This window comes from Diaphorina citri, unplaced genomic scaffold (genome assembly GCF_000475195.1).
Source record: "Diaphorina citri unplaced genomic scaffold, Diaci psyllid genome assembly version 1.1 scaffold1551, whole genome shotgun sequence".
Classification (NCBI taxonomy): Eukaryota; Metazoa; Arthropoda; class Insecta; order Hemiptera; family Psyllidae; genus Diaphorina; species Diaphorina citri.
This window is the reverse complement of record NW_007378977.1, coordinates 195-21,028: the sequence shown is the minus strand read 5'-3', so window position 1 is coordinate 21,028 and position 20,834 is coordinate 195. Positions and strand designations below refer to the sequence as shown.

Sequence of the window (20,834 nt, the reverse complement as noted above, 5' to 3'; positions counted from 1 at the left end):
CAGTTGGCCTCAAACGATCACTCTAAGGCTATTGAACCGACGACAAACGCCGACCCCATCCGACATGGGAAAAGGCGAGAAGAAGAACAAGAAGAAGAAGAAGAAGAAGAAGAAGAAGAAGAAGAAGAAGAAGAAGAAGAAGATGTTTATTTTCCCAGGGCTAATCCAACAGTTGAGTCTTCGAATTTTCACTCTTCCTATACGTATATCCTAGCCAAACTAGTTCTCTTGAAGGGTAGGAAGTCTGCCCCGTATAAGCGCTTGGTCGCGATTCCCGCCCGGGGGCGGATCTCATCCTCAACAGATAAGGTTCGTTCTGGAAACGGCTGGTCGTACCCACTCGGGGTAGTTTGGAGTTCCAAATCCCCAATAGGGACTGTCTGATGGTAGTGATGGTCGATAGTCCGAATAGTATATTCAATGGTCCTCCTCGGAATTTCGCAACCGATCATATGCAAACATGCGTAGTCTGTCTCGACTCCAGTGAGGTCTGAAAGAAAATAATGAAATACATTAGGCCAGCCACTCATTATAGACCTGATCAGGTGTCAGGTCTACCTGATAGAGTCAGTTTTACCTGATAGTGTGTGTGCTCATCAGGTGTCAGGTATATCTGATCAGGTGTACCTGTCAGGTCTACCTCATAGTGACTGGCTGGCCTTAATTTAGGCGTCAGCTCCCATGGTGTAGAGGTCACTGCGCTCGCCGAGGCGTTTTAACTAGATGTTTTATGCATGTCATTCGCTCCGTTTTTATTATTCTCTTTCCATCTCTTTCTTTCTTTCTTTCTTTCATTCAAACTTACTTGGTGATTTTCTCGTACATATCTTCCAAATTCTGGACCAAGAAGGGAGCGAAATTTTTTCGTCTCTTCACGTACACCTGTGTATCGTTAAACCACATGTCCTGGAAGTCCATGTCTTTGCATCTCTGCTTGACGACCTTGAATAGTTTCCGCTTGGTCGGACTCAAGTGCTCGTGTATGGTCACCCCTGTAATAAGCAAATTAATGAACTGTTCAAATCGTGGTCTGATTAAGTAAGGGAGCGGCTAAAATTTGGAGCATTGTCGTCTCCTTTTTCTTTTAACCCATTAACCTTCATATAGCCGGCATACCTACTCTCAGTATATTTTGACAAAGCAACCTCCGTGACCGAGAAATTTGGTATGCAGTTGTAAAATATGACAAGGATGCGACACTCTCAAATTTGGTTCAGATCGGTGCAACGGTTGGCTGTATTTTGACCGCTTTTTGGTGTAGTTCAATAATATGTAGGTAGTTCACAAATGGGACAAAGATGCTACACGAAATTTTTAGGTAAGATAGGTGCTGCCTTTGGCGGTATTTTGACCGCTTTTTGACAGTTTTCGACCGCAATTTGGCGTTTTTCAGCTTTAGGTAAGATAGGTGCTGCCTTTGGCGGTATTTTGACCGCTTTTTGACAGTTTTCGACCGCAATTTGGCGTTTTTCAGCTTTACTGACTGTTACGTACAGGTCCCCCCTTTTAATAAGTCCCTGCCACTTTGGCAACTAGCAACTTGTTAAATTTCTAGCTTTGGTGATTTGAACCATAGGCTCTTCCGTTCAGTTGCCTATCACCTACCGCACAAATAACATCTTACCAATTTCTCTCATTTTTACTTTGTATTATTGTTACTCGGAACCTCATTCCATTAAATTATAAAGTTCGAAATCTCTCCCCAAAGTGTCACCCCCTTTTGTTAATAACTCGCCCAGCTCAGGAGCACCCCATCTCTACCTCTACGCCGGCCGGCAGGTAATCACCTTCAAAAGAGCTACCGAGGTGAGTTTTTTCCCCCCATTCATTTTGGTTTGGTTTTCTTGTCCTTCGCGCTACACAACACTGACTAAACTGTTAGAGATATCGTAAAAGTTAGGGTAGAACAACACAGAAATAAGCATCATTCAATAGGATAAGGAAAGTCGTGTGATGTTCACACCAGATTTTTTTTTTAAATATTAAGACTCACCATCAAACGTGTACTCTGTATCATCCACGGGGATGGTGATGGTGATCCCATGCTTCTTGTAGCTTGCCTTATGCGTCAGAAGATACTTCCGGAGTCCGCCCAACCATCGCCACTTAATCTTCCTTGTCTTCAGTTCGAGAAGGATGGGGTAGACCCGTTTACCTGTCGTCTGCAGGACGTTGTCGGACGCCTTACACATTGACTGTAACATGGTGATCTCCTCGTCTCTGACGGAGATGTTCAACACCTAGAATAGATTAGAAAATAATTAGCTAACAGCCCTGTTTAGGCCAGCCACTCATTATCAGGTAGACCTGACAGGTAGGTACACCTGATCACGTCCGCCTGTCAGGTATGCCTGATGAGCACACACACTATCAGACCTGACAGGCACGTACAGCTAAAAAAGTCCGTCTGTCAGATATACCTGATAGTGGCCTAAGGATTTCGTAGACATCTTGATGTCTTCTTTGTCCATACACGGTGGGTTTTGAGCTTTTGAGTCAGTTATTAATTTGTGAGAGGTACATTCCTAGGGTGTATCACGCCCATTATTAATTCACCGGGTATGGGGTTATTTGAAGTTGGCTTGGAAGTAAAAGTACCTACCTGGCCCAAGCTAACTAAAAACTCTCTGTGGTTAGATAGACTACCTGACTAAAAGTTGGGTCGGTAGTGAACTCGGTGACGTCCAATTCGGTCATAAAAGTAGCTACTATGCCTACCTGACCCAAGCTCTCGATGACCCTATACAGATTTTCCGGTTTGATGGCGGGCAGACCATTAATTTGCACTATGAGCCGTCTATCCTCGTCCTGGTACTCCCCTATTTTCTCCTGCAGGAGGGTCAACTTGTTCCCGAACACGAAATTGTCGATCGTCCTCGTGTTGACTTTTCGCGCGATCGCGTTGAGCCTGGCGTCGATTTTGTACAGTTCGGCTGTTACGTTGCATTCCTCGACGCAGGTGACGAGCGCGAGCGTTTGGAACGCGGACAGAATGCGCAGCCACGGGTCGTGCGATCGCCAAGCACGGAGTCCCATTCTGTCCAGACGGTCACGACATGGGGAATTAAGATGTGTTTTGGCTAGACGTTTCCGGAATGGTTTGTTTGGCTTGAAGTGTCGATCGTCCGCGGTTTGTCCAAAATTGTCTAACAGCTCAAGACTCGCACAATATTACCGTAAAGTAGTACCTACAAGTTATTCTTATCTGACGGTCTAAATAAAGCACTACTTATACCTAACTTATATTTTATGAAACAAACAGACCATTTGCCTGGCAGACTATGAACTTGATTTGAGTAATTTTAAAATGAAAATAAGGTTATTTGGTGATTATTGCTTAGGTTTATATTTGTTTGTCAGGAGAATTGAAATGAGGTTGACAGTTCTCCCCTTTTAATGGCGAAAAGGCGTTTTTTGAGCGACCAAAATTGACCGAAAAACTGGCTTGATATTGAAAAAATCACGGAAAAAAATGACCTTTGTTAACTCAGCTGTACTTGTCTAAGCATAAAAAAGCTAAATTTTGACAATTTTTTTTTATTATTATTTTAATTTTTTACTTTCTATAAACACCGACTGACACGATTGCCCGAATGTTTTTTGTGAATTTGCCTAATCAGATGGTCACCTAATTGAAATGATTAGAACAGCGATAAAATCTATGACATCATAGAAGTGTCATCAGAATTTCGAATGGTCCACAATACGTCATTTCTACCAGTCTAGTTAGCCTGGAGGGTAGTGTGCCTGCCTTGTAAGTGCTAGGTCGCGGGTTCAATTCCCGGCCGGGGCGTACTTTATCCTGAACAGATAAGGTTCGTTCTCGGAACGGCTGGATCTCTCCTATCCTGCCCTTGTTCTTTCTTCGATTTTGGGACGATGAGACCTTAGCTTTAGCAGTCAGGGCCGTATCCTTGCTGATGATGATGATGATGATGATTCCCTCGTTGTCACCCTGTTGGGTTGAGGATAAGGGGCAAGAGTCCAAACTGTGATGTACCTACCGGGACTGTCAGCATTTATAGTTAAATATATCAAACATCTATAAAGTAGTTAGCTACCTAATTAAAACAATAATTTTATTACAATGGATATCTAAATCCACGAAATTCTATGAAATTGTATTATTTTCCAGACAGGTTTTGTTTATAAACCTGACTGGTTAGTCATCAACATTATCAGTTATTTTGCTCATTAAAAATATCTACTGTGGAAGGTTCAGTAAGTCATAGTAGATTCGTGGATTGAGCTATTATCTCATTAAATTTATTATTTCAATTTTCTCCAGACAAAAAAAAAATGTAGGTAATTTTTTTATTTCAATTTATTATGGTGCGTCAACACAAAATTAAACGTTATATACACAAAATGTAAATTAAATTACCTATTAATCGTGAAAGTTCCGAATAAAAGAAGAGCGAAAACGAAAGAAAGAACGTGAGCACCGATGGGACGGATTGTGTGAACCGAAACAATTCGGAAACCTAAGAGGACCAGACATCGTCAGCAGAAAAAGTAAGTTCTCAAGCCCGCTACCTGACTGGTTAGTCATCAACATTATCAGTTATTTTGCTCATTAAAAATATCTACTGTGGAAGGTTCAGTAAGTCATAGTAGATTCGTAGATTGAGTTATTATCTCATTTATTATTTCAATTTTCTCCAGACAAAAAAAAAAAAAAAAATGTAATTTTTTTATTTCAATTTATTATGGTGCGTCAACACGAAATTAAATGTTATATACACAAAATGTAAATTAAATTACCTATTAATCGTGAAAGTTCCGAAACAAAAGAAGAGCGAAAACGAAAGAAAGAATGTAAGCACCGATGGGACGGATTGTGTGAACCGAAACAATTTGGAAACCTAAGCGGACCAGACATCGTCAGCAGAAAAAGTAAGTTCTCAAGCCCGCTAGTCACGCTCAGAACGTCTGACAGACCTAGGTCGAAAGCTTTTTCCGAGAAAGAACCATATCCGTTCAGGATAAAATCTGCAACGGGTGGGAATCGAACCCACGAAATATCGCTTACAAGGTAGACGCGCTAGCCTCCAAGTATACTAGGCTGGCCGGGCAGGTGGAACTTGCTAAATTTTGATAACTGGTCACTTCTTGAGTTGGTCTCAACATAATATTTTGTGCTTGCACCTTGATTTCAGTGGAGGCATTTCTCAGATTCTTTTGGGACTCGAACGATGTACCTCTGACTATTCTCCCTTCGTCTAATGAAACAACTGATTCCATCGAAGTTGAGACAGCCGAGAAAGAACCATATCCGTTCAGGATAAAATCTGCAACGGGTGGGAATCGAACCCACGAAATATCGCTTACAAGGTAGACGCGCTACCCTCCAAGTATACTAGGCTGGCCGGGCAGGTGGAACTTGCTAAATTTTGATAACTGGTCACTTTTTGAGTTGGTCTCAACATAATATTTTGTGCTTGCACCTTGATTTCAGTGGAGGCATTCCTCAGATTCTTTTGGGACTCGAACGATGTACCTCTGACTATTCTCCCTTCGTCTAATGAAACAACTGATTCCATCGAACTTGAGACAAAAACTACTTGCGGAGTTGATGATACAGATGATACTTGCGGAGTGGATGAAACAAACAATACTTGCGGAGCTCATGAGATGAACAATTCTTGTGGAGTTGATGTAGAAAATTCTTGCGGAGTTGATGGCGAAACTACTTGCGGAGTTGATGGAGAAAATACTTGCAGAGTTAATGAGAAAAACACTCCTTGCGGAGTCAATAGAACAGACAATTTGTGCGAAGTTCATGAAAGAAACAACCACAGGAGTGGATGAAACAAACAATACTTGCGGAGCTCATGAGATGAACAATTCTTGTGGAGTTGATGTAGAAAATTCTTGCGGAGTTGATGGAGAAACTACTTGTGGAGTTGATGTAGAAAATTCTTGCGGAGTTGATGGAGAAAATACTTGCAGAGTTAATGAGAAAGAAACTCCTTGCGGAGTCAATAGAACAGACAATTTGTGCGAAGTTCATGAAAGAAACAACAACATTGGAAACTATGGAACAAACACTCCGATCCAAGTTGATAAAACCAGGAACAACATAGACTTAGCTGGTATAACCAGTATGGAACACAAACAACAAGATGTTAGCTATAATGGAGATCAGGGCGGTTTGAGCGACAGTGATGCAAATACAAATACCCAAACAAATACAAACATTCAAAAAATTAATTTTGACGAAAAGAACAATGACAATGCGAACAAAAACAACAGACCAGGAGATAGCACAAATGATGGAGAAGAAAGATCAAATCAGGAATTTAGAACCTTACCAGTAAATGGAACAAGAGCTATGATTACAAACCACGAAACCAGTTCAAGTAAAGTAACAGAAGCCACGATTATCAAACACAACACTTTTCCGAGATCTCCTAAAGAAGCGACAAACAGTCCATCTCCCCGTGATGAAGCTTTAGACACCCTTACAAGATATTTCAAACGGCAATATAGCACTGGGATACAAACATATGACGAAGAAGTGGCCAACAAAGACAGCGGTATCCAGTTTGTAGTGAGCAAACCCATCAGTCGAAGCTCCAGTAAATCCAGTCTCAAAAGTATGAGCGACCTTAAATCTGTCGTCAGCAATGGTATACAAGCGATTGCGCTGGTATAACCAGTATGGAACACAAACAACAAGATGTCAGCTATAATGGAGATCAGGGCGGTTTGAGCGACAGTGATGCAAATACAAACACCCAAACAAATACAAACATCCAAAAAATTAATATTGACGAAAAGAACAATGACAATGCGAACAAAAACTACAGCGACAAAAACAACAGACCAGGAGATAGCACAAATGATGGAGAAGAAAGATCAAATGAGGAATTTAGAACCTTACCAATAAATGGAACAAGAGCTATGATTACAAACCACGAAACCAGTTCAAGTAAAGTAACAGAATAATTTTGACGAAAAGAACAATGACAATGCGAACAAAAACAACAGACCAGGAGATAGCACAAATGATGGAGAAAAAAGATCAAATCAGGAATTTAGAACCTTACCAATAAATGGAACAAGAGCTATGATTACAAACCACGAAACCAGTTCAAGTAAAGGAACAGAAGCCACGATTATGAGCGATTGCTAGCAAAATTGTCCCCAACAAAAGTGACAGACGTAAGAACTCAATGAGAAGAAGTGTGAGCTCCGTTGCCATCGGAAATATGAACAGCTTTGAAGGTTTGAGCAGAGATTTGAGATGGCAAGATGGACACGTAAATGTTAACATAAATACTATTCAGACTCTAAGCAGAAATGGAGTGTATGCTGTCAATGGAAAAGAAGTTCAACGTATTGACAAAACTGGATTAGTATTTAAACCCATCACAAAACCAGCACAAACTACTGTAAGACACGGACCTTTGAGCCAAGGCCCGAGCAGACCTTTGCAAAGGTGTACGAGCGACGTCTGGGGTCAACGTCGAAAGTCGTCGATGCAGACGATGTCTCCATTACAGATGGCGCTGATATCGCCGGATATTCGGATCCGGATAGAGGACATACGGGATTGGTTTGCCCTACAGGATTATATTCGAGACAGACTTGACGGTAAGTTAGAACCACATTTTATTGGAGTGATGGTTTAATTTCAATGGAATGATGGTTTTGGCTGTGATGTGAAACCAGTCAAAGGCTGGCAGCTGCTTTGTTTATTATTAAATGTTTCTCATTACATTGAAATGGGGGTACTTTTCTAATGGAATTCCTGTGTGCGGAATGCAGTATGTAGGATTATCGCACCCTAGGGTAGATAAGTATTATTATTATTTTATGAGGTTTGATAGAGGGAGCTGTAACAACAGAGATCTTATTGTTCCGAAATCAAAGAGAGAAGGAGGAAGGCTGGGATAGGAGAAAGCCAGCTGTTTTGAGAACGAATTAACCTTACAAGTTACAAGGCAAACGCACTACCCTCTTTAGACTTTTAGCTAACTAGGCTGGCGTATCATCCCCTTCGTAGGTTTGTAGGGAAAAATCGTTGAATAGGAACTTGGCCTCATTTTTCCATTTTTTTTTCTTTTTTTGAGGCTAGAGTCTAGAACTCTAGACCATTGACTACCATTAATTTTATTAATCAAGTTTTAAATTACTTATTTTCCTTCCCCAGACGAGATGATCCTGGCATTTCTTCACACCTGCTACTACAACGTCAAGGAAGTACGGAAGAGGATTATCGAGTACTTCCACGCCAGATCCTGTCTGCCGAATATGTTGGACTTTGGTCGTGACCCCCAACTGCTGAGCGACTCCGTACAACCGGTGTTGGACCACTTGTAAGTACAGGCTAAGTCACAAAAGATCTAACCAGGTCACAGTGATATGGGGCGTTTATCAAAGCAGATGGCCCTCCTTATACCAATACAAAGTACACACTAAAGTAAATCCAGTTTTTTTTATATACCTATATATATTATGTAGAGGGAACAGTAACTGCTAAACTCTTATCATCTTGAAAATAAATACTCCTATCCTCGGAGAAAGCCAGTCGTTCCGAAAACGAACCTTATGTGTTTAGTATGAAATCCACCCCGAAGGAAATCAGCGATCTAGCGCTTGAAAGGCAGGAGTGCTACCCTCCAAGAGAACCAGGATGACTCACACCTTAATAGGGGCGGTCATGGATCTTTAATTCATTAACATTAATATCAAACGTTTTCCACAGCTACATCTGCCCCCTGGTGCACGCCACTCGGAACGAAATCATCATCTACGTCAAATGCGCCAGCCCTGAGCCCCCACCCGATCACGAGTACACGGGATACCACCGCCTTCTGTTTTCCATCACGGAGCAATGCGTCAGGGATCATCCGACCAGGGACGGATTCACCTTCGTGTTCGATTCGGGGAATTTCGCGTTCGGCCATTTCAAGAAGGCCGGATTCAAGATGGCCACCCAGCTGTTTAATTACTATCAGGTAATGATCATGCGCCCGCTCCTGTGGCCGAGTGGCCCAGAGCACTAACTCACAACCTGCAATTTGGCACTTAGCACTATAGGATATTATTATGTAAAGGCGGTTTCTTCTTCATCCCTTGTGTGCCGCGTCCATTTCTGTTTGAGAAGGAGGAAGGCTGGGATAGGAGAAAGCCAGCTGTTTTGAGAACGAATTAACCTTACAAGTTACAAGGCAAACGCACTACCCTCTAAGACTCTTAGCTAACTAGGCTGGCGTATCATTCCTTTCGTAGGTTTGTAGGGAAAAATCGTTGGATAGGAACTTGGCCTCATTTTTCCATTTGTTTTTTTTTTTCTTCTTTTTTGAGGCTAGAGTCTAGAACTCTAGACCATTGACTACCTAATTAATCAAGTTTTAAATTACTTATTTTCCTTCCCCAGACGAAATGATCCTGGCATTTCTTCACACCTGCTACTACAACGTCAAGGAAGTACGGAAGAGGATTATCGAGTATTTCCACGCCAGATCCTGTCTGCCGAATATGTTGGACTTTGGTCGTGACCCCCAATTGCTGAGCGACTCCATACAACCGGTGTTGGACCACTTGTAAGTACAGGCTAAGTCACAAAAGATCTAACCAGGTCGCAGTGATATAGGGCGTTTATTAAAGAAGATGGCCCTCCTTATACCAATACAAAGTACACACTAAGGTAAATCCAGTTTTTTTTTATATATATATATATATTTATATATAGAGGGAACAGTAACTGCTAAACTCTTATCATCTTGAAAATAAATACGCCTATCCTCGGAGAAAGCCAGTCATTCCGAAAACGAACCTTATGTGTTTAGTATGAAATCCACCCCGAAGGAAATCTGCGATCTAGCGCTTGAAAGGCAGGAGTGCTACCCTCCAAACGAACCAGGATGACTCACACCTTAATATGGGTGGTCATGGATCTTTAATTCTTTAACATTAATGTCAAACGTTTTCCACAGCTACATCTGCCCCCTGGTGCACGCCACTCGAAACGAAATCATCATCTACGTCAAATGCGCCAGCCCCTTTTTTGTGAATTTGCCTAATCAGATGGTCACCTAATTGAAATGATTAGAACAGCGATAAAATCTATGACATCATAGAAGTGTCATCAAAATTTCGAATGGTCCACAATACGTCATTCCTACCAGTCTAGTTAGCCTGGAGGGTAGTGTGCCTGCCTTGTAAGCGCTAGATCGCGGGTTCAATTCCGCCCGGGCCGGACTTTATCCTAAACAGATAAGATTCGTTTTCCGAACTGCTGGATCTCTCCTATCCTGCCCTCGTTCTTTCTTCGATTTTGGGACGATGAGACCTTAGCTTTAGCAGTCAGGGCCGTATCCTTGCTGATGATGATGATGATGATGATGATGATGATGATGATGATGATGATGATGATGATGATGATGATGATGATGATGATTCCCTCGTTGTCACCCTGTTGGGTTGAGGATAAGGGGCAAGAGTACAAACTGTGATGTACCTACCGGGACTGTCAGCAGTTATAGTTAAATATATCAAACATTTATAAGAAAAGTAGTTAGCTACCTAATTAAAACAATAATTTTATTACAATGGATATCTAAATCCACGAAATTCTATGAAATTGTATTATTTTCCAGACAGGTTTTGTTTATAAACCTGACTGGTTAGTCATCAACATTATCAGTTATTTTGCTCATTAAAAATATCTACTGTGGAAGGTTCAGTAAGTCATAGTAGATTCGTGGATTGAGCTATTATCTCATTAAATTTATTATTTCAATTTTCTCCAGACAAAAAAAAAATGTAGGTAATTTTTTTATTTCAATTTATTATGGTGCGTCAACACAAAATTAAACGTTATATACACAAAATGTAAATTAAATTACCTATTAATCGTGAAAGTTCCGAAACAAAAGAAGAGCGAAAACGAAAGAAAGAATGTAAGCACCGATGGGACGGATTGTGTGAACCGAAACAATTTGGAAACCTAAGCGGACCAGACATCGTCAGCAGAAAAAGTAAGTTCTCAAGCCCGCTAGTCACGCTCAGAACGTCTGACAGACCTAGGTCGAAAGCTTTTTCCGAGAAAGAACCATATCCGTTCAGGATAAAATCTGCAACGGGTGGGAATCGAACCCACGAAATATCGCTTACAAGGTAGACGCGCTAGCCTCCAAGTATACTAGGCTGGCCGGGCAGGTGGAACTTGCTAAATTTTGATAACTGGTCACTTCTTGAGTTGGTCTCAACATAATATTTTGTGCTTGCACCTTGATTTCAGTGGAGGCATTTCTCAGATTCTTTTGGGACTCGAACGATGTACCTCTGACTATTCTCCCTTCGTCTAATGAAACAACTGATTCCATCGAAGTTGAGACAGAAACTACTTGCGGAGTTGATGATACAGATGATACTTGCGGAGTGGATGAAACAAACAATACTTGCGGAGCTCATGAGATGAACAATTCTTGTGGAGTTGATGTAGAAAATTCTTGCGGAGTTGATGGCGAAACTACTTGCGGAGTTGATGGAGAAAATACTTGCAGAGTTAATGAGAAAAACACTCCTTGCGGAGTCAATAGAACAGACAATTTGTGCGAAGTTCATGAAAGAAACAACCACAGTGGAAACTATGGAACAAACACTCCGATCCAAGTTGATAAAACCAGGAACAACATAGACTTAGCTGGTATAACCAGTATGGAACACAAACAACAAGATGTCAGCTATAATGGAGATCAGGGCGGTTTGAGCGACAGTGATGCAAATACAAACACCCAAACAAATACAAACATCCAAAAAATTAATATTGACGAAAAGAACAATGACAATGCGAACAAAAACTACAGCGACAAAAACAACAGACCAGGAGATAGCACAAATGATGGAGAAGAAAGATCAAATCAGGAATTTAGAACCTTACCAGTAAATGGAACAAGAGCTATGATTACAAACCACGAAACCAGTTCAAGTAAAGTAACAGAAGCCACGATTATCAAACACAACACTTTTCCGAGATCTCCTAAAGAAGCGACAAACAGTCCATCTCCCCGTGATGAAGCTTTAGACACCCTTACAAGATATTTCAAACGGCAATATAGCACTGGGATACAAACATATGACGAAGAAGTGGCCAACAAAGACAGCGGTATCCAGTTTGTAGTGAGCAAACCCATCAGTCGAAGCTCCAGTAAATCCAGTCTCAAAAGTATGAGCGACCTTAAAACTGTCGTCAGCAATGGTATACAAGCGATTGCGAGCAAAATTGTCCCCAACAAAAGTGACAGACGTAAGAACTCATTGAGAAGAAGTGTGAGCTCCGTTGCCATCGGGAATATGAACAGCTTTGAAGGTTTGAGCAAAGATTTGAGATGGCAAGATGGACACGTAAAAAATGTTAACATAAATACTATTCAGACTCTAAGCAGAAATGGAGTGGATGCTGTCAATGGAAAAGAAGTTCAACGTAATGACAAAAATGTACTAGTGTTTAAACCCATCACAAAACCAGCACAAACTACTGTAAGACACGGACCTTTGAGCCAAGGCCCGAGCAGACCTTTGCACAGGTGTACGAGCGACGTCTGGGGTCGACGTCGAAAGTCGTCGATGCAGACGATGTCTCCGTTACAGATGGCGCTGATATCGCCGGATATTCGGATCCGGATAGAGGACATCCGGGATTGGTTTGCCCTACAGGATTATATTCGAGACAGACTTGACGGTAAGTTAGAAGTTAGAACCACATTTTATTGGAATGATGGTTTAATTCCAATGGAATGATGGTTTTGGCTGTGATGTGAAACCAGTCAAAGGCTGGCAGCTGCTTTGTTTATTATTAAATGTTTCCCATTACATTGAAATGGGGGTACTTTTCTAATGGAATCCTGTGTGCGGAATGCAGTATGTAGTATTATCGCACCCTAGGGTAGATAAGTATTATTATTATTATTTTAGGAGGTTTGATAGAGGGAGCTGTAACAACAGAGATCTTATTGTCCTCTCTCTCTCTCTCTCTCTCTCTCTCTCTCTCTCTCTCTCTCTCTCTCATTTATCTAGGCATGTGTTTATCTATTGTCACGACTACAATTTGAGTTTAAACCTGGTTTAATTTTACACAATTTGAATCAAGCAATCTGATTGGTTGATTTCAAACTTTTTAGCCAATCAGATTGTTCTAATTGTTTTACTCACACCGCAAGAACTCAGATTGTGGTACCGTGGCCATTCACAAATCATTGAGCATGAGCACATAGGTAGGTTAACTCCATAACTCCATACACAAAAAGCTCACTCCGAGGCTTAGGTGTAGGGGCAAACAGCCCTAAAGGATGGGTTGAGCTACTACAAATCTACATAGGTAGGTAGAACCTATATACTTCTACTTGTACTTCTTCATTTGTGTGGTCATTTACTAGAAGTAAATGGTATCTATTGTATTTTTTTTAATAGGTTTGACAGAGGGAACTGTAACTGCCAAGGTCTTACCGTCCCGAAATCGAAGAGAGAAGGTAGACAGGATAGGAGAATCCAGCCGTTCCGAGAACGAACATTATCCCATCAGGATAAAATCCGCCCTGGGGGGGGAGGCAGACGCGTTACCAACCAAGCTAACTAGGCTGACAATATTGTATTTTACGTGGAGGCATCTGCGACATGCCGACTCTATCATGGTTAAACTTTTTTGCATGCCTCATGCCGCCTTTATCATTATTAAACTTGTTGGCATGTGTGCCATAAATGCGGTGCGACATGTTTTAATTGTCCTCAGTTGAATAGTGTGAGGTTCATAACTTCATAGCATTCCTGCTTCACATCTACTTCATTTAGCATACCTTCTTCATAGTATAACCACTTTGTAGCATACCTAACTTCTTCACAGCATTCCTCATGCATTATTTCTGCATTGCATGTGTAAATGCATTTTTACGGAGCATCGCCCGGGGAGATTACAGTAGAGATTTGTTAATCGATGTAGGACTTCATCTATGTTTCTACAAAACGGTCTGTTTTTATCAATCTAGAATCTAGATGGATAGATCGCAATGTAATTAAATGAACAAAGCGAGTTCTACCTTTTAGTCCTTTTAATTCGCCGATTTTAATTCGGTTTGTTTCTCCAAAAGGTTCAGGTATTATCCGATTTCGATGAAACTTGCCAAAATTGTTCAATACACACCTGAAGGTTCACAAAGCCACTATAGTTACCATAGGTACCTATTTCTTATTTGTACACCTTAGTTCACAAAGGGTACAAGTGACTTTTTTTGCGAAATCGAGTTATGTGTTAAAATGGGTCAATGAAAGGTGTATAAACACGGAGCACAAAGGATACTTCGTAAAAATGATACCTAGGTAGTAGGTATACGTAGGTATCATTTTTATCAACCCATTTTAACACATAACTCGATTTCGCAAAAAAAGTCACTTGTACCCTTTGTGAACTAAGGTGTACAATTCAGAGTAGGTACCTAGATTAGGTAAATAAATTATTGTGTACCTACTTACCTAAAACGACTATAACCTCTATTATTCTTCTACCAACGTATTTCTATTATGTACCTATTTGTTATTTATTTGTTGTTTTTTCTCTTTTATTTAATAAAAAAATCCGAGTATAAATCTCATTATTGAACTTCGAACTTGGGGAAAAAAAATTGAAGGATTTTTCTTTTCTTCTCTTCCTCCTCTCTCCCCTTTCCTCTTTTATTCCATTTCCTTCCTTTCTCTATTCCGTTCATTATTGTTCATCGGAGAATTCCTCTCTTCCCCCTTTCTTCTCCTATTTTCTTTTATTATTGTGTTCCCACTTTCTTCGCCTCCCTTTGTCTCCTATCCGTCCTCTTTTTCCTCTTCCATTCTTTTCTTCATCTTGTTCTTCCTGCTTCTCTCTCATTCTCTCCTCTCCCCATTCTCCTATTGTGTCACTCCTTACAACTCTTCCTCTCATCTTCTTCTTCTTCTTCTTCTTCTTCTTCTTTCTTTACTTCTTCTTCTTCTTCTAATCCTCATTCTTCTTCTAATTTCTCCTCTATCTCCTCTGTCTTCTCCTACTCCTCCTTCTCCACTCTCTTATTTTCTTTATCACCTCGTCCTCCTCTTCTTCCTCTTCCTCTTTCTTTCTCTTCAATATTTCCTCCCTCTCCTCCTCTGCATCCTCCTCCCTCTTTCTCCTCCTCACCGTCTTCTGCTCTTTTTCATTATATTATTCTCCTCCTCCTTCTCTTCCTCCCCTATATCCCCTTCCTCCTTCTCCTTTTCCTCTTTCTTTCTCTTCAGTATTCCTCCCTCTCCTCCTTTGCATCCTCCTCCCTCCTTCTTCTCCTAATCCTCCTCCTCTTCCTCTTCCGTTTTCTGCTCTTTTTCATTATATTTTTCTCCTCCTCTTTCTCCTTCTCCTAATCCCCTTTCTTCTCCCCCTCCCTCTCCCCCTCTGCATCCTCCTTCCTCTCCTAATCCTCCTCATCCCTTTCTGTCTTCTGGTCTATTTCGTTACCTATATTATTCTCCTCCTCTTCCTCCTTGTTCGCCGTTTTTATTTCGTAGCGATGAAACAACTGCTACATTAGACGCTTGTGGTCTGTGTCGTAGCATGCCCATCCCGTAGTATGCCTCTCATCAGATGAGCGAGAAGAGACACAATACTTCCCATTTAGGTGCTGGGTCAACACGAGAACACCAGAAAGTAACCCGTTGAAATATTTGCAATCGAAAAGAAATTTTTGTCGATGGTGGGATTCGAACCCGGGACCTTCTGCATGGCAAGCAAGCGCGTTACCACTGGACCAACCGTGCCCCCATCTTCTTTCTCTTCAATATTCCTCCCTCTCCTCCTTTGCATCCTCCTCCTCCCTCCTTCTTCTCCTAATCGTCCTCCTCTTCCGTCTTCTGCTCTTTTTCATTATATTTTTCTCCTCCTCTTTCTCCTTCTCCTAATCCCCTCTCTTCTCTTCCTCCCTCTCCCCCTCTGCATCCTCCTTCCACTCCTAATCCTCCTCATCCCCTTCTGTCTTCTGCTCTATTTCATTATATTATCCTCCCCTACTCCTCCTTGTTTCTTCTCCTCTTCCTCCTTCTCCTCCCTCTTCCTCCTCCTCCCCCTTCTCCTCCTCCTTCATCCTCCTCCTCTTTGTCCTTCTCCTTTTTATTCTCCTCCTCATCCTCTTCCGCCTTCTGCTCTTTTTTATCATTATACTCACTTCCTCTTTCTCCTTCTCCTCTCCCTCCTCCTTCTCCTCTCCCTCCTCCTTCTTCTCCTCTTCCTCCTCCTTCTCCTCCTCTTCCTCCTTCTCCTCCTCTGCATCCTCTTCCCTCCTTCTTCTCCTATAATCCTCCTCTTCACCTTCCTTGTTCTCCTCACAATATTCCTCTCCACTGTATACCTATGTAGGTACCTATACTCTGTCCAAAGTTAAAAAAAAAACTGGCTCCGAGGTTACCGAATCTGTAATTCTGTACCTAGGTACCTACTACATCATAAGTAGTAACTTCCTTTCCAAACACCTTTAAAAATCTTCAGAAAATGAGTCTAATATTAATAATAATAATAGTGCTTATTTATACTGCTCGCATAGGACTGAAAAGTCCCTTTACTCCAGCAGTATATAGGCTACTACTATTATTGTGGTCAAATTCTCAAGTTATATTGAGGATAAAATTCCATACCTCGGCTGGGATTGAACCCACGCCCTCCTGTTTACCAGTCGAGCGTCTTGACCACTACACCGCCGAGGCAGGTTTATGTGGCCTAACCAGAGTAACACTCTTATTTGTGCCACACTGTACGAGTAAAGAAAGGCGCCTTCTGATTGGTTCAAAGGTTTTCGCACCTGTGGCATCCAGTTTTTAGCTAAATCCCCTTTAGGAGTGAGCTATTCATTTCTAACGAAAGTCACAACTTTTTTTTTTTACTTCGGACAGAGTATAGTCATCATTGTTATTCCGGTATTGTTTTGAGTTGAACTGTCATTTTTTTTTATTATTTTTTTTTTTTATTTTTTTTTTTTTTTTTTTGAGGGCAAACCAGGAGTGGAAAAAAAACCCTGACTACATCCGGTATCGCAATTTGAATCTAATGCGGTTTTTATTTTGATTCCCGAATCGTTCTTAAAAAAATGAAAAATAATCATTTGCCCGCACCTCGGAATTATCCATTATAAAAAGCCTATCGAACTCGTCATCAATCGATAGCTGTGAATCAAAGGCTAATAATAGGAACGTATGAAACTTGGTGTACCATCCTAAAACAAGACATACTTTGCAGTGGCACCTAAGTTTGGACATCATACCAAGAAGAGAAGTATCCGAGTCCACGAACTTATCGAACGGCCCGTGTAGATCATCGTATTGGATGCATCTACAGATTCTACAGCATACCGCATGTCGTTTTGTCGTACCTACCGCCTTTAACATAGTTTGACTTTTTGGCATGCCGACTCTATCATAGTTAAACTTTTTTGCATGCCTCATGCCGCCTTTATCATTATTAAACTTGTTGGCATGTGTGCCATAAATGCGGTACGACATGTTTTAATTGTCCTCAGTTGAATAGTGTGAGGTTCATAGCATTCCTGATTCACATCTACTTCATTTAGCATACCTTCTTCATAGTATAACTACTTCGTAGCATAACTTCTCCATAGCATTCCTTTTGCATTATTTCTGCATTGCATGTGTAAATGCATTTCTATTTCTACTGAACATCGCCCCGAGAAATTACAGTTGATTTGTTAATCGATGTAGGAATTCATCTACCTATGTTTCTACAAATCGGTCTATTTTATCAATCTAGAATCTAGATAGGTAGATGGATCGAAATTTAATTGAATGAAGGAAGTGAGTTCTGCCTTTTAGTTCTTTTAATTCGACTATTTTCAATTTCTTTGTCTGTTTGTTTGTTTCTTTATTTATTTTCATTATAAACTTGCCAAAAATGTTCAACACACACAATACCTACATAAAGATTTGCAGAACCACTATACCTATTTATTATTTTTTCAGTAGGTTTAATAAATAATAGCATATTTACCAAGAACTACAATAACCTCTCCTTTTCTTATACCAACGTATTTCTATTATTTGTTTGTTTGTTGTTTCTTTCTCTTTTATTAAATAAAAAAATCCGAGTTTAAATTTCATTATTGAACTTCGAACTCGGGGAAAAAATTGAAGGATTTTTCTTTTTTCTTCTCTTCCTTCTCTCTCTCCCCTTTCCTCTTTTATTCCATTTCCTTCCTTTCTCTATTCCGTTCATTATTGTTCAACGGAGAATTCTTCTCTTCCCCCCTTTCTTCTCCTATTTTCTTTTGTTATTGTGTTTCCACTTTCTTCGCCTCCCTTTGTCTCTTATCCGTCTTCTTTTTCCTCTTCCATTCTTTTGTTAATCTTATTCTTCCTGCTTCTCATTCTCTCCTCTCCCCATTCTCCTACTGTGTCACTCCTTACAACTCTTCCTCTCTTCTTCTTCTTTTTTTACTTCTTCTTCTAATCCTCATTCTTCTTCTAATTCCTCCTCTATCTCCTCTGTCTTCTCCTACTCCTCCTTCTCCACTCTCTCATTTTCTCTATCACCTCGTCCTCCTCTTCTTCCTCTTCCTCTTTCTTTCTCTTCAATATTCCCTCCCTCTCCTCCTCTGCATCCTCCTCCCTCCTTCTCCTTCTCACCGTCTTCTGCTCTTTTTCATTATATTATTCTCCTCCTCCTTCTCTTCCTCCCCTATATCCCCTTCCTCCTTCTCCTTTTCCTCTTTCTTTCTCTTCAGTATTCCTCCCTCTCCTCCTTTGCATCCTCCTCCCTCCTTCTTCTCCTAATCCTCCTCCTCTTCCTCTTCCGTTTTCTGCTCTTTTTCATTATATTTTTCTCCTCCTCTTTCTCCTTCTCCTAATCCCCTTTCTTCTCCCCCTCCCTCTCCCCCTCTGCATCCTCCTTCCTCTCCTAATCCTCCTCATCCCTTTCTGTCTTCTGGTCTATTTCGTTACCTATATTATTCTCCTCCTCTTCCTCCTTGTTTCTTTTCCTCTCTCCCCTTCCTCCTTCTCCTCCCTCTTTCTCCTCCTCTACTTCTTCCATCTTCTCAAACACTTCACCTCCCTTGTTCTCCTTATAATGTTCCTCTCCTTCTCCTCCTCTTCCTCCTCCTCCCCCTTCTTCTCCTCCTTCATCCTCCTCCTCCTTCATCCTCCTCCTCTTTCTCCTCCTCGTCGTCCTTCAATAACAATATTACAATCTGTGATTCGGATTTGATAATAAATTTAATATTGTTTCCGCCATCCCCCAGAGGCATTCTCGTTTATTATTTTTCGTTTCGTAAATTCGTAACCCGATACGAAATTTCGCCTCCGAAAATGTTCATGTCACAAGACCAGGGATGGATTTGTCACAGAACGGATACAAAGGCAAACCAGGGGCGGGCGTTTATTATTATTATACTTACTATTTTTTCTTTTTTAAATGAGATTTCATAGAGGGAACTGATGTAAGAACGGAGGTCTTGTCTTGTCTTAGTGTTCCGAAAACGAAGAGAGGACAGGATTAGAGAAAGCCAGATTTTCCGAGAACGAACCTAATCTGTTTAGGATTAGAATAATGATCGCCCCAGGTGGGAATCGAAACATTGTTTCTCAATGATCCAGAAATTATTATTATTATTATTATTTTTAATTAACAATCTAGCCCCTCTGTAGACTCATTTTTGAAACTTTTTTTTTCTATATGTATGTGCACTAGGTTTTATTTTGAAAATAGCTCAATATTTGAAACTCGAAACAAATGTTTTCGGCTCGTGTGCTCTATGGGGCCCGTTTAGAGTAGTAAAGGCCCTGGTGATGAAAGCGTTGAAGTGAATAGCGCTGCCACAGTAGGATTGTCAGCCTCAGTCAGTCAGGCGTACGTAAGCCTTTGTTCCTCTATTATAGCAAACCATCATTCGCCTGAATAACTCACTGTGAGATTTCAATTTTCACAAATTCCGTACGTAGGTAGGTACAGAATTTTCGTAAGCAAATGGAAAATGCAAATTTTAACTGGAGAATGAATTAGAATAGGTATGTAGGTACTTTGTTTTCACTTGACTATAGGACAGAAAAAATATTGTAATTCATTCTCGAGTTAGAGTCGGACCTGTCTAAGAGGGATGTAAGTGTTAACGCTAATCAGACTACATTTGGACGCCAAACTGTCCTTTCGATCCCTTGGCTATCTTAAATATTTTCATTGGATATACTTTCGCATTACTTCAGGGTCTGTCTGGCTAAATAAAGCACCACTGTACCTAATGACATTAATAGTAACTAATAGATGAGTCTAATAACCCATATAAGTGTTAACGCTAATCAGACTACATTTGGACGCCAAACTGTCCTTTCGATCCCTTGGCTATCTTAAATATTTTCATTGGATATACTTCCGCATTACTTCAGGGTCTGTCTGGCTAAATAAAGCATTACTGTACCTAATGACATTAATAGTAACTAATAGATGAGTCTAATAACCCATAATACCTCTACAAATACCTGATAATCTACCGTAGGTAATTCCGTTAAAATAGGTCAAGACCACGCTATTGATACTATCGCGTCTCCGTTGGTACCAAAATACTATTAGTAGTTACCTACTACCTATTCAACTAAGCAAAACACCTAATATCTACCTATTGCATTGTTATAAGACCTGGGTTATCGCTCGAACTGTATACCTATGTAGGTACCTATACTCTGTCCAAAGTTAAAAAAAAAACTGGCTCCGAGGTTACCGAATCTGTAATTCTGTACCTACTACATCATAAGTAGTAGGTAACTTCCTTTCCAAACACCTTTGCAAATCTCCAGAAAATGAGCCTAATATTGGTGATAGGTTAGAAAAT

General features: G+C 40.7%; 3 protein-coding genes and 1 long non-coding RNA gene across 4 annotated transcripts; 3 read left to right on the top strand and 1 right to left on the bottom strand.

Annotated features, from left to right (window-relative positions):
* Nucleotides 1–157: 157 nt before the first annotated feature.
* Nucleotides 158–3,556, bottom strand: LOC103516348. The gene is made up of 4 exons (XM_008481311.3): nt 2,719–3,556; nt 1,994–2,240; nt 806–992; nt 158–490 (listed from the first exon to the last, which is right to left on the bottom strand). Exons 1-4 carry the CDS (start codon nt 3,034–3,036, stop codon nt 418–420), a joined length of 825 nt encoding a protein of 274 aa, XP_008479533.1. The 5' UTR covers nt 3,037–3,556; the 3' UTR covers nt 158–417.
* Nucleotides 3,557–4,299: 743 nt separating this feature from the next.
* LOC103516355 (putative uncharacterized protein DDB_G0282499) lies at nt 4,300–12,697 on the top strand (the record flags this gene model as incomplete). Its single annotated transcript, XM_008481319.2, has 3 exons — nt 4,300–4,515; nt 5,459–5,796; nt 11,593–12,697. Coding segments are annotated over exons 1-3 (1,444 nt in total), but the record flags the coding sequence as incomplete, so codon positions are not given.
* On the top strand, nt 4,679–5,242 carry LOC113470389. The gene is made up of 2 exons (XR_003393457.1): nt 4,679–4,896; nt 5,160–5,242. It is a non-coding gene; the product is annotated as an uncharacterized LOC113470389 (long non-coding RNA).
* LOC103516353 lies at nt 7,139–9,017 on the top strand. The gene is made up of 3 exons (XM_026828781.1): nt 7,139–7,599; nt 8,159–8,324; nt 8,714–9,017. Exons 1-3 carry the CDS (start codon nt 7,179–7,181, stop codon nt 9,012–9,014), a joined length of 888 nt encoding a protein of 295 aa, XP_026684582.1. The 5' UTR covers nt 7,139–7,178; the 3' UTR covers nt 9,015–9,017.
* Nucleotides 12,698–20,834: the final 8,137 nt, after the last annotated feature.

What these genes read in the sequence shown, in the direction of transcription:
- LOC103516353 (XM_026828781.1), top strand. Translation starts at nt 7,179, where the DNA reads ATGAGAAGAAGTGTGAGCTCCGTTGCCATCGGAAATATGAACAGCTTT. An exon ending in TATTCGAGACAGACTTGACG is followed by an intron (nt 7,600 to 8,158) that starts GTAAGTTAGAAC and finishes TTCCTTCCCCAG; the next exon opens with ACGAGATGATCCTGGCATTT. An exon ending in CAACCGGTGTTGGACCACTT is followed by an intron (nt 8,325 to 8,713) that starts GTAAGTACAGGC and finishes CGTTTTCCACAG; the next exon opens with CTACATCTGCCCCCTGGTGC.
- LOC103516348 (XM_008481311.3), bottom strand. Translation starts at nt 3,036, where the DNA reads ATGGGACTCCGTGCTTGGCGATCGCACGACCCGTGGCTGCGCATTCTG. An exon ending in TACAGAGTACACGTTTGATG is followed by an intron (nt 993 to 1,993) that starts GTGAGTCTTAAT and finishes TGCTTATTACAG; the next exon opens with GGGTGACCATACACGAGCAC. An exon ending in ATGTACGAGAAAATCACCAA is followed by an intron (nt 491 to 805) that starts GTAAGTTTGAAT and finishes ATTTTCTTTCAG; the next exon opens with ACCTCACTGGAGTCGAGACA.